This window comes from Artibeus jamaicensis, unplaced genomic scaffold (genome assembly GCF_021234435.1).
Source record: "Artibeus jamaicensis isolate MK-2021 breed Jamaican fruit bat unplaced genomic scaffold, CSHL_Jam_final contig_387, whole genome shotgun sequence".
In the NCBI taxonomy this organism is placed as follows: domain Eukaryota; kingdom Metazoa; phylum Chordata; class Mammalia; order Chiroptera; family Phyllostomidae; genus Artibeus; species Artibeus jamaicensis.
The window spans coordinates 8,054,117-8,067,775 of NW_026521812.1; the positions used below are offsets into that span (position 1 = coordinate 8,054,117).

Genomic DNA, 13,659 nt, shown 5'->3' on the forward strand with positions numbered 1-13,659 from the left:
AAATAGAGCCCATTGCTGGAACATCTGTCAGACCATATGCTTTGGCTTCAGGTTCAGTGTAGAAACAAAAATGCTAATGACCTCATCCATCATTACAGATCTTTGTGGGCATGCATCATTGCATTGGACAGGGAAATTTGACCATGGAGTTGTTGATAGTAGGGAATTGTGTGGGTAGATTTGGTGGCACCATTTGTTTCCGTGAAATTGAAATGGGGCTGTTTAACGTGTGATTGGTAATCCCATGCAGAGTGCCATCAAAGCTGTGGCGACTGGGCCAATTTGTCAGGAAGCGCCACGGGTGCTGGCCCTGTGCCACCACAGCGGGCCTGCCAGAACAGGACAGTCTGCCATCGCTTTGCCCTTGGTGAGCTTTGTCATGACTAATGTAGTGTGATATGGCCACTTTCTCAGCCAAAGGAAATGTCATTCCTTACGAAGCGATAGATCATTTAAGTGATGGATTGAGAGTAATAGTTGGAGAGTAAAATTAGTAAAATAAGATGCAAATGGCTGTTCAAAACAGCCGTAGAGAGGGAGGCGGATCGCTTGCAGTAACACCTGGTGTCAGCCGAGGGTCAGTGAAAATAGTTGGTCAGAATTATCCGGCCACACAGTGTTTTATCTGTCCGGGCAGATGTCATAGCCTTGTTCCTGTATTACACACGAACACTGGCACTGAAACCATGGGAGTCAGAAGTATGATTTAAGAAAAATGAGTACAACATTTTAACTGGTGATATAGATCACTCTACTATGTCAACTTTTATCCACCTAATCACCCATGTAGCTCCTTCTGGGGGTCCCATGGTATAGTATTTTTCCATGACATTTCTACTGTCATATAAAGTGCCAGGACGTTTGTAGCATATTTAATTTCCATGGGATATTTTATTATTCCTGCTGCTATTACTTTTTGATAACAAAATTTAGTACTTTTGCATTTATTATAATGATGATAAGTCCTTGGAAGAAATTAATCTGTGCCTAAGAAATTAATCTGTGCTTAGACCATAATTGTCAATCTACAATGGGCAGTTCATTGAAATTGAGAGAAACATCTCAAAGCCAAAGTGACTAAACATGCAATATGTCATAAGCTCTCACTGAGTATCATGGAGAAAGAAACAAAGGGATGAGATACAGTAGAAATGGTCCTGCCTAGGCTTGGTGAAAACTCTGACATTTTCCAGGTCATTGTCCCTAAGAATGGCTGACTCACATCTGAAATACTAGACTAAGGAAAGGAAGCATGTAATTGCCAGGACAGTGACTAGAGTTGAAGAAACAATATCAGTATTGCTAAAGTGGTATGGTATACATAAATCTTGAGATTTGTGGGAGACTAAAGATATTTCTTAAAATCTTAAAATATTGGAAATACACAAGAGGGATTTAATTCGTTCTCTGTAGAGACTATAGTACAATAATAACTAGTGCTTTAAAGCTTTATGGTAAGAGTGATATGCTGATTATAAGGGAGAACTTTCTAATGATAGGTCTGTTGAAATCTACAATGAGCTACTCCAGAAGGTAGTAAAATTACAGTTAGTAAAAGTATCCAAACATAGTCTGGGTAAGTCCTTGCTGAAGATGTAATTTGAGACTGAATACTTTTTTAAGATCCTTTCAGCCCTGAGAAATGCTTCTATAACTAAGAAAAAAACTGTATAGTATCTAAGCACTGCAATATTTCAGAGTTGACAGACAGCAACATAAACTGGAATGAAAAATTTGACCAAGTCATTGAAGGACATGTAGGCCTTGAATGACCAAAGGGTAAGTGGGCATAGTTATTTCTGAAAAATAGTGTATGTGTATATGGGTGGTATAGGAACATAAGGAGGAAGATCTTATTGGAGTGGAATGTCAAAATGGGAAGTAGAAATGAATATAATTTATGACGGCTAGGGCTATGCGGTGATATGCAGGCAAAAGCAGGAAGGAAACTACTATTAGCAGTACAGACAGTGAGTAACCAAGGCCTTCGATTGGACAGTGTCAAAGGAGATGGAAAATTTGTGGGTAGAGAGGAAGGGGGGGCAGATGAAAGAAGGCAATAGAGCTTTAGGTCTACTTGGTACTGGTTGACAGAATTTGGAAATATGTGAGAGAGACATAATAAAAACAGCTTTCTTTCCGAATATCCTCAATAGTTTATTTTTTTTACAGCCAGACAATGAATTTGGCTTCTCATTTTTCTCTCTTGGAACTGATTTATCTGTTAGATCCACTGGGTTACATTTTTCTCCCCTACCTTCATAACTACACAGAAGTTACCTTAAATGGAAGTGAAAAATGAGGAGACATTTCCATCCCTTTGGGTTCTTTTAAACCTAGTAAAAGTTTAACAAGGCAGTCCGAAGCTGTGGCCCGATAAACCTCAGGGTTGTTTGTCCTGGTGTCACTTAGGAGAATCCAATACGGGCTGGCTCATGGTGCTCTCGGCTGTGGCCTCTCTAGGCCTTGTGGCTCAGGGAACAGGGGTCACGTCAGAGACCAGTGTTAGCCATGCCCATTGTGCTTTCCTGACATGTAGACTGTTCTAGACTTCAGCTGGTAGATGAGCACTAGCCTGCTATTTAACTCTAATTTTCTCTGTTTATCCTTCATTTAAGCACTAGTGATTTTTTCTGTGTGTATGCTAATTTACAATTAATTCTGCTCCACTTAAGAGACCATGTTCTATTTGGTAGCTAATTGCTATTACTCTTGTCAGTCCTGCTGTTTCCCCAGGACATTGGTTTATTTCAGCTCATGGCATTCTATTTTTCCTTGATGGCTTTCTATAAGGAATTGTGGTCATTGATCTTAAAGTCAAATGATCAACCAAGGAGCATGGATTTTAATGTTTTTTTCTTTAACTTTTCAGCATTTGGGGTATGTACATATGTAACAATGAGCATCAGATATTTTAAACATATTTAATTGATGGGATTATTACTTGTTCCTCAGATTGGCCTTATGTGGCTTTCTACTATAAAGAGTTCAGTGCCTTAAAGATATAGTGCATTCTTTTTTCTTCCATAATTTAAAAACTCTAAGTTCATAGTCTACAGATTACATAATCGATTTATAAATGAGTAATGTATGGAATATTCTTCATCTTCCTTATCTATCCCTGGAGTATTCTGTAAAAGCTAGGCAGTCATAAAAGCTCAAGGATTCCTTCTTATCGATACCCATAAATTACCATTTACTACTTTTTCTGTGCAGAATAATGCCCTCTCCTGTAGCTCCTCAGGCTGCCCTTCCAGCCTGCTCTCAGGGTGCTTGTTACGCCCTGCACTTCACACTTTCCACTGAGCTCCTGTGATGAGTATAACTGCGTGGGGGCTCTGACAGCGGGCCAGGTTCCTTCTTCATGAAAGGGGTTTAACATAAAGATGTAACATCATCTTCATTGTGAAACATCACTTCATTATGAAGTACAACAGATAGAGAAAACAGCACAAGATTAAACCTATGGTTCAATGAATGTTTGTAAGGTACAGAGCACACAGGTCGGGAAGGAGCACACAGGTCAGCCCGGCCTCCGGGAGGCTCTTCCCAAGAGCTGCATCCCAGTCCCAGCCGACTCCTCTCCCAACCCCTACACATAACCGTTACTGTGAATTTTAGCCCTCATGTCCCTTATTGTTTAAAAAAATTATTGTTCTTTTTCACTTATATATATATGTCCATAGCTGGTATAGATTATGAGTCTTACCTATTTTAAGAACTATGTATTAACGTCTTTTTAAATCTTTGGGCTTGTCCTCTATCTATTTCTTTTCTTTGCAGGTTATCTGTTGGGGAATCCAGGCTACTCAAGTGGTAGTTTTGCAGAATCTGTGCTTCATTGATTGCTTACAATTGTCCTCTTCAGTTCCTCACGTTCTTCTGAATTTCCTAAAAATCGGGAAAAGATGCAGAGTCAAGTCTGAGCCTTTAGCAATGCTAAAGGTGGCCCTTGGTGTGATTACAGCGGGCACAGAGGGCAAGCTGGAGTAGTCAGGCACAGACTGATGCTATTCGCAGGTTAATTTTCTTCAGCTTCATCTGCTTCATCTACTTCCTCTACTTCAGGGAAGCCTCAGCTCTACTCTAAACACTTTTTGTCTGATTGAATCAAGTTTACCCAGATTATCTATAATCTCCTTTGAGGATAATTACCTTTTCTTAGTGTTAATCAGTTACAGACTTTAATCCCATCTTCAGAATACCATCAGAGTGCATTTAGTTTAGTGTTTGATTGACTAATGAGACTAGCCTAGCTAAGTTCTTACATCAAAGACCATCATAGTTATCAAACGTATTTTTGGTTTAGATAGTGTTTTGATTATCTTTATGATGTTGGTGTTAGAGCTTTTGCACAAGACAACAAATACTCTCAATCTGTCTGTTGAATAAGCAGGTACAAATTGCTGTTCCCATTTTTAGATGAAAAGGTGTGAAGATTTGAGAAGTATAGTACTCCCCCCCTTACAAGTTTGCTTTCTGTGTCTTCAGTTACCAACGGTAGGCTGAGGTTTGGAAATATTAAATGGAAACCTTTAGAAGTAACCAATTCGTGCCTTTCTGAGTAGCATTATGGAATCTTGGACAGCCTTCCCCATTCTTTCTAGGATGCGAATTATCCCTTTGTCCAGCATGTCCACATGGCTATGCTGCCCACCCATGTCTCTTAGTAGCAATGCTGATTGCCAGATTGACATTAACAGCACCACAGTGCCCTTATTTTACTTAATAGTGGTCCAGAAGTGCAAGAGTAGAGATGCTTAGATGGTAGTGACGCTTCAGTATGCCAAAGAGAAGACACAGAGTACTTCCTTTAAGAGAGTCAGTGAAAGTTCTGTACTTTATGTAGAAAGGAAAAAAGTCATATGCTGAGGTTGCTAAGATGTGGGTATGCTAAGACTCAATCTTCTATCCATGAAATTGTGAGGACGGGAAAGGAATTTTGTGCTAGTTTTGCTGTCCCACCTTGCTTACACTGTACAAGTGGTAGCCACAGTCCATGGTGAGTGCTCATTAAGATGGAAAGAGCCCTAAACTTGTGAGGAGCATGAACAGAAAATGTGTTACAACTGACGGCAGCCAGTCAAGGCAGAAAGCATTGGGCCTATAGGAAGACTTGGGCAGAGTCCCCGGAAAAGAATGACATCAGGCCATTTACTGTAAGTGAGGGATGGTTGCACAGATTCAGGTATAGATTAGAACTGAAAAAACATTAAAAATATGGATAGAGAAAGAGACCACATTTACATAATTTTCATTACAGTATATTGTCATAATTGTTTTAAATTAATTATTGTTAATCTCTCACTGTGCTTAATTTATAAATGAAAATTTATCATAGGAATATATGTATAGTATACATGCCTCGGGGGTCTTAAAACATGACCCCTTTTAATTTGGGAGGGACGACTATAATGAGAATTGCGAAGCTAATCAATGGTCAATTTAGGACGAGATCCTAGGAAAGAAAGGGTCGTCCCAACGAGGCAAGGGTCAGTGTCCCACCCGTGCTCTCTGCGTGACCCCTCACATGGGTCACCTGCTCCCAATACTGCAAAGGTAACTGTGCTTCTTAGGTTAAAACTTCTTTTCTTTTTCCTTTTTTTTTTAAAGAATTATATTTTCTTGATTATACTGTTATAGTTGTCCCAATTTTTCCACCTTTGCCCCCCTCCACTCAGCATTCCCCAGTCCCTCAGGTAATCTCCCCACCTTTGTTCATGTCCATGGGTCACATGTAGGTTCTTTGGCTACTCCATTTCCTATGCTGTACTTTATATCCCCATGACTATTATGTAACTACCTATTTGTACTTCTTTTTTTAAATTTATTTTTATTGATTATGCCATTACAGTTGTTCTATTCCCCCTTCATTCCCCTCCACCCTACCCCCCCGTCCCCGCCATTACCCCCCCTTTAGTTTATGACCATGTGTCTCAAGTTCTTTAGATTCTATATTTCCCATACTATTCTTGCCCCCCCATCAATTTTCTATCTACTGTCTATGCTACTTATTTTCTGTACCTTCTCTCCCCTTCTCCTCCTCCCACTCCCCTATTGCTAACCCTCCTTGAGATCAAGAGCTAAGGGGACAGTCACCTACAAAGGAGTTCCTATCAGACTGTCAGCAGATTTCTCAAAAGAGACCTTACAGGCAAGAAGGGGCTGGAAAGAGGTATCCCAAGTCATGAAATCCAAAGACCTACAACCAAGATTGCTCTATCCAGCAAAATTTTCATTTAGAATGGAAGGACAGATAAAGTGCTTCTCAGATAAAACTTCTTTTCTTGTTTAATCGCTGACTTTATTTTTGTCACTTACGATCCTGAGTCTACTAATTTGCTGTCCCCAGCACATGTCTATCCTGCTTTGTATCAGAATTATAGTAATTGCCACCTTTCTTTTTCCCTGTCAGGTGTTATTCACCCCATTCAGTCATTCCATTGCCATATAGTAAATACATTGGTGAACTTCCTGTTAGCAGTTTGGTGTAATTATTCATCGAGGAATGCCATTTTCTTGTTTAGTGTGGTTCTACTGAAAAAAAAAAATACCATTGCTAGCAGATAGAAATGAGTGCTTTTCTCCAAGAAACAGCATAAGGTTTCTAATCTTAAGTTTGCCACGATACTATTTCATGTTTCTAAAGTGCTTCAGTTTAATTATTTGATGATGATGATGGTGGTGGTGATGATAGCTGTGTCATCTCTGGGAAAGAGAACAAAAAAATCCACCTGGCAGACAAGCCCTGGGAGGAGCCCATATGTCCTTGGGATTAATTTGGCTAGATTAGTATATGATTCACTTCAATCTCAGTTAATTATGTGTTCAAATTTACTTTGGGGTTACTTTTAGAAAGAAATGACAAGTACTGACAAATCATGTGCCCTCCCCTTAGTGCTATTAGGCAGGAACCTAAATACCAATCATAGAAAACCAGTCTCCAGTCTCTCCAACTCTAAGAGGACAAAAGAGTTATAGATCCTCATGTGCCCAGGAAAAGCAGTAAAAAATAAATAAAACAATAAACATAACTTTAGTTTGCCTTCAAGTCAATAGAGTGAAATAATCTCTGGAAGTGTTCTAAGTGCCACATTATTTCATTTAAAATTAAATTTTATTAATTTATTTCTCAACCTTTGAAAAGATGAAAGAAACTGTACTGAATTCTAACTGTACCGTATTACCTTTTAGGATTTCTTGTTGAAAGTAATAGAAAATGAGTACATTTACACCACTTAACAGTCTGGGCAAAAAGGGGATTCTAGGAATTGTTGACAGCATTTCAGACTGTCATTGAACAGAATCAGGGTGCACACCCATTTTTAGACCTGTCACTGCTACTGAAAATAGGACCACCGTGATCGTTTTCAATCAATATGCCTAGGGCTATAATACCTCAACACATAACCTAGGGATCTTGTTAAAATGCAGATTTAGATTTAGGAGGTCTAGAGGGACCTATAGACTTTGTAATAACCTGAGAGGGGATCCAAGTGCTACTGGTCTGTAGACCACATTGTGAGTAGCAAAAAGGGCTGGGTGAATAACCTCGTTACTATAGATGTTGAGAATTAACCAATATCACTAGACTGCTTTATGCCAGGAATTGGACTAGTCAAATAAACACCAAATGCCTCCCACATGATGAAGCTTAGCTGGTTTAACAGAGAGTTGATAATACTTAGGGAATACAAGGATTTGGGAGGGGACACTTGGTGAGTGAGAAGTCTCTACAACCTGCACTGTAGACAGAGTATATGAGAAAGCATGGCAAGGATCTGGGCATGGGGAAGAGGAATAGAAAAAGGAAGTGATAGGTTGTAATCCGTGCATTCATTTAATTGTTTTTTATTTATTTTTCAGCATTTCTCAGAGTTAGGGTTATTTGGAATGGAAAAATCATATAAAATCTCAAAGCAGGATAAGGAACCTGGAATTGAAAAATAAATAAATGAAGGCAGAAAACTATATGCAAACATTGCTGCATAAGAAAAATGTACCATTAGGCCCTGGCTGGCATAGCTCAGTGGATTGAGCGCGGGCCTGCGAACCAGAGTATCACGGTTCGATTCCCAGTCAGGGCACATGCCTGGGTTCCAGGCCAGTTCCCAGCGGAGGACGCATGAGAGGCAACCATGCATTGATATTTCTCTCCCACTCTTTCTCCTTCCCTTCCCCTCTCTCGAAAAATAAATAAATAAAATATTTTAAAAAAAGAAAAATATACCATTAGCTGTTATTGCCTTCTTCATAGACCTGCCCACTCTACTAAAATGATAGCTTGTAGCAAGGCAAAGACCCATTATTTTCCATAATAAAAGAAACACTTATTATTTTTGACTTCTGTACATGTCATCAACTGCTATATTTAACTGTAATGCATGCTGGAAGTTGAATAAATAAAACAATGTCTGATATAGTAGATTATGTTTTTCCTTTGGTGCAATGCATTAATTAAGGCTCAACAACAAACCAGAATTTGTTGGGCTAGACATATACCAATAAAAACAGCAGATTTGGTTCAGTATAAAAGAAATACTGCTGGATTCTGTGTCATCAAACCTGGTAAAAGTTTGTGGGGACCACACAGACATTTTCCGCTAATTTAGCCACAAGAATAATTCATCACAGAGATTGGTTGCTAAGATGCTTTAGATTAATGGAAATGCTAAGAACCTGTTTTTAAAGATCGGTTTCTGTTTGCAGAGACGAAATGGAGAGGATATCCCAGTAGCCCAGACCAAGAACATCAATCACAGAAGATTTGCTGCTTCCTTTAGACTGCAGGAAGTGACCAAAACGGACCAGGATTTGTATCGCTGCATAACTCAATCAGAACTAGGCTCTGGTGTGTCCAATTTTGCTCAGCTTATTGTGAGAGGTAAGGTAAAATGTTTTCACTGTATGACACTGCACGGTTTTATTAGAACAAAAGTGACAATGTAAATATTTGGATTGATTTTGACACCTCGTTCTCTTCATCTCAAGTTACTATAAAATTATATTGTTATAGAAGTTCTGGTAATGTCTTAAGATAAAATTAAGACTGTAGTTCTACAGTTTTTCAACAAGTTTTCAGTAAGTGTTTTCTTTTCATTGAATGGAATCTCCTTTAAAAATGCGGTAATAGGGCTAGCCATATAAACATTTTATTCTATAATATTACCATCGTCTGCTTTGCATTTTACTTTAGATGCATATTTTCTTTTCTTCTTGCAGTTTCATAGACTTCTGTTCTTATTTATGTATTTATTATTGTTGTTCTAGTACAGTTGTCTTTATGCCCCACCCACTCCTCCCTGCCCCACCCATCCCCACCTCACACTCTCCATCCTACTCGCCTTTGGCTTTGTTCATGGGCCCTTTATACATCTTCCTTGAAGACACCCTTTTTTCCTTGTTATCCCCCTGCACTCACCCCTCTAGTTACTATTAGTTTGTTTTTTATTTCAAAGTCTCTGGTTATATTTTGCTTGCTTATTTGTTTAGTTGATTAGGTTCTATTTATAGGTGAGATCATATGGTATTTGTCTTTCATTGCCTGCCTTATTTCACTTAGCATAATGCTCTTTAGTCCCATCATGTTTTTGAGAAGGGTAGGAGCTCCTTCTTTCTTTCTTCTGGGTGGTATTCCATTGTGTAAATGTACGACAGTTTTTTATCCACTCATTTACTGATCGGGGTGGATCATATTTCCTTTTTTAAACAGTTACATGGATACTACATTTGTTCATCAAGACCTTGTGGCCATTAGGTCAACCTCAAACTTTCTATCCTATGTAGACCTGTAAATTTTACTGGTATCAAAACACAGTGCTTGATGCTCACTAATTCCAGACTCCTATAGTCTCCGAGAGTTAGACTTGCTCCGAGGTCCTCAGTAATATTCTTGAATACCAAGATTGCTAGAGAGATTGCGAGGAATTACGACAAATGCGTATATCTCAGAAGTGAATACTGGAGAAATAATTACAAGTACTAATGTGTTATCACATTCATTCAAAATTTACTGACTCCATTTTTATTCCACATACTGTTCTAGGCAGTAGATCTGGAATTGTAAACAAAATACAAAGTCCATACCCATATCAAATTTAGCATTGAGTTATGTTAGGTACATAGTATAAAAAGGTATCAAAGTGTAGTATCGTGGTATGTGTTACAAAGAAAAATAAGCGTATAAAATGACAAGGATTTGTATTTTAGTTAAAGAGATCTGTAAGGCCTCTTAGGTGACGACGCAGATAAAACTGTAAACAATGAGGATGTCTCTCATGTGAAACTTCAGAGGTAATGCAGCTTTGTTCAAGCATCAATCAGTAATGATGTAAATGAAAATGTAGATTATGTAAGTCACTTCAGGGAGAAGTTTGCCAGATACCAACAAAATATCCAAACTGGACTGAGATTTATCAGGGGCACCAGGGAAGGCCCTTGCAAGGAAGTTTTCTTTGAAATTGGATCTGCAAGTTGAGACAGGGCTGTTCTAGTAAAGGGTGTGGCTGCGGGCACCGGATGAAGGGAAAGAAGTGTCCTCAGGCAGACAGCAAGGCATGTGTCAAAGCCCCAGGGCCGAAAGGAGAATGAGAAACATCTATATTCAAGTTAATATACTTTATAATGCTTGACACCAAATGACTTTACATACATTATTTCATTTCAAGATTTACTTGATTTTAATGTCTTAACTTTAATACTTTTAGAAGGGAAAAATGTGGTTCAGACTATTTCATAATTGCAGAGAGCCACAGCGACCTAATAATGGACCATGCCAGGGTTTAACCCCACCTTTCCAGACCCCTGATGCTGAGCGCATTCTCTCCCACCTCAGCTTTAGCTAACATTTACATTATAAAATAATGCTATTAGCCTCTTATAATGTGTTTGCCCTGGCGGATCCTACAGCTCATCAATAAAAACTTGATCTTTGCAGGTTGATATGACTCCTGTTTTCAGTGTAACTTCTCTCCTGTTTGCAGAGTCAGCTCAAATCACCTGCTTGAAATTTATGAAATCACAGTCCCAATTAACTGAATAAGAAAATCTGATAATTTTCAACTCCAGGGTTTATGTAGAAAATGTAGAAAAATGTTTATCTTCTGCTCATGCGTGCTTGCATATTCATCTTTATTGGGCTTCATTCCAGCGTCTGTCTCACCTGAGCGTACTCTTTTTTTTCCTTTTTACTGTTGACACTGATCCAGAAGTCCCATCCCCCACCCTTTGCCTGCCTCCACCCCCTCCGGCTCCCCCCTTCCCTCTGGCCATCCCCAGGCCGTTGTCTCAGTGTTTAATATGCTGGGGATGTGGGAAGGGGTGTGTGTTCTTGTTTCATTATTCTCATTATAACCACATGGCACTATACGTTCATGTACTAAGCAGCCGCTGAAGGAGATGATGGTTTTTAATAGTGCAGATAGAGTGCTTTTGAATACCTTACTGTTATACACACATGTAATTGGTTTTTGAAGAAATGACCCTGTAATGTATTAAACAACTTATAGAAGGCAGAGATTACAGTTTTTATCCAGGTGCACCCTTTGTTAATATAATTTCTTTTTTATATGCTGTTTATTTTTAGACATTTATTTTGTCATTCCTTGTTTATCTAAATCTGTAAGTAGATTCTACGTTTGTTTTTAAAACCTGGAACTACCTTGTGGCTATTTGAAGAATGTTACTTGTGGAATTAATGTTTTTTTTTTTTTCCTATAAAATTTATAAGTGGATCCCTGGCTGATATGGCTCAGTGGATTGAGTGCTGACCTGTGAACCAAGGGTCTCTAGTTCAATTCCCAGTCAGGGCACATGCCTGGGTTGCAGGCCAGGTTCCCAGTAGGGGGTGCACTCAAAAGGCAACTACACACTGATGTTTCTCTCCCTCTCTTTCTCCTTCTTTGCCCCTCTAAAAAATAAATAAATAAAAACTTAAAAGTAATTTATAAGTGGAGCATTTTGATCATCATAGAGAATTTTGGCTTTTTTTCTTTATTTTTATTTTTGTAAAGAAAGTTCTACCATTTAACATATATTTTACTTAGGTTTCATATTTTGCCTGTTGGATTAAAGTGTGGCAGTACTTCGGGTGTGCTATCCAGAATCTGCTGTAACAGTTTAGAAACACACTTTGATGGTTTTGGCTGTTTTATTTTTCTTCTCAATATATTTTATTTTGTCATATATCTAATATTTACAGGTGATACTTTGGTTGCTGTTGTATTTGGAAACTAATATACAGCAATAAATTTTCTTCTTTGTCCAGATAAACACCAAATAAATATTGCTAGCCCACATACCCTTCAGGGGTTAGCTGTCCTGGTGTTGAAATAATGCTGAAAATTTACTCTGGTGACTAGTCCTGTATCTCATTGGCACTTTCAAAACTGACATCCTGTTACATGGATAAAAAAGATGGTAATTTTAAGGGAAATTTTTGGAGCAGTGATATGAATAGTCTTTAATAAGAGCTGGCATAGGATTGCCTCTTGTCAAAGATGACCCAAGGGCAAGATTTATTAGTGCATTTTCTCCTAAACTAAAGTGACAGAGCACGCTTAAGGCTTTTTTATTGGTGTTTGTTACAAATGAAAATTTTACTGCAAAATTCTCATGTTGAAGAGTATTGATCTGTGTTCCCACAACTAGAGGAAGGAAAAGAAAAGTATGCTGAAATGGAATGTACCTGGCCATGACTTTAGCATTGCTGCTTCCAGATCATTGTGAGTAATGATAATGTCTTCAGCTTGTGGAAGCCAATCTTTATTGACAAAAAAGTTTTTACAGAAATGAGATGACAGATGTTTTTGCTTGATGTTCCTAGAAAATTGAAGTGTAAAAATGTGAAATACAGGTTAAAATGCTGTTTACCAGCTTTAAACCAAAAGTACCGGCTTTATAGTCTAAATTATGTTATGGATTCTCATTTTCTACCTCATTTGCACTCCTCTCTTTTCTTTTTCACCTGTCTGAATTAAAGACAAAGACCTGCTTGCATTTCTAACCAGCTGAACCACAATAAGCTTCCATAAAATTCTCTGATTGCTACAATAGACAATTTTTATTTACGTTTGTTAGTTATGCTTTATATCTATTATTTTTATCTGGAAAATTCTAATTACACTTTAGATCATTTAATGTCGAAGGCACAGTTTTTTTGTTTGGCTTTGTTGCTGGTTTGATTTTTAAATTTTAGTGGCAGCTATTAGCCGTTGTCAAGATGCTCTGTACAGAAGCATCGTTAATATTTTTATGTATTTTAATAAGTATCCATGACCTTTAGCTGTAAAGTAAATGCCACTTCATTTAACCAGCCTAACTCGGTGTGGCTGGATCTGTAAAACATGTTTGGTGTTTAAGATAATGAAGAATTGAATTGTTGTTGACACACACTTTTGTAAGACACTGCCATCCTGCTGAAAAAAAATAAGGGCGTTTACTGACTTTTGTAACTGAAAGTGCAGAAACAGGCTTCAGTGTTGGTTCATTTAGTCATGAAAGAGCTAGATTCTTCCCAGTTTTTTGCTCAGCAGTCCATGGTTTTGCCTCCTTTCCTAAGCCAGGGTTATGGTCATAGGGTAGCAATATGGATATGATTCCTTGGCCACATCCACTTGGATTTAGAGAGGTTATTGCTCCTCATGAGTTTCAAAAAATTGC

At 38.3% G+C, this 13,659-nt stretch overlaps 1 protein-coding gene across 1 annotated transcript in view; it reads left to right on the plus strand.

Annotated features, from left to right (window-relative positions):
• PTPRK (protein tyrosine phosphatase receptor type K) overlaps nt 1-13,659 on the plus strand; it is a 498,469-nt gene that overhangs the window by 260,230 nt on the left and 224,580 nt on the right. Inside the window, exon 6 of the mRNA XM_053664761.1 lies at nt 8,710-8,884. Within this exon, the coding sequence (XP_053520736.1) occupies nt 8,710-8,884 (175 nt within the window). The remainder of the gene's footprint in view (nt 1-8,709; nt 8,885-13,659) is intronic.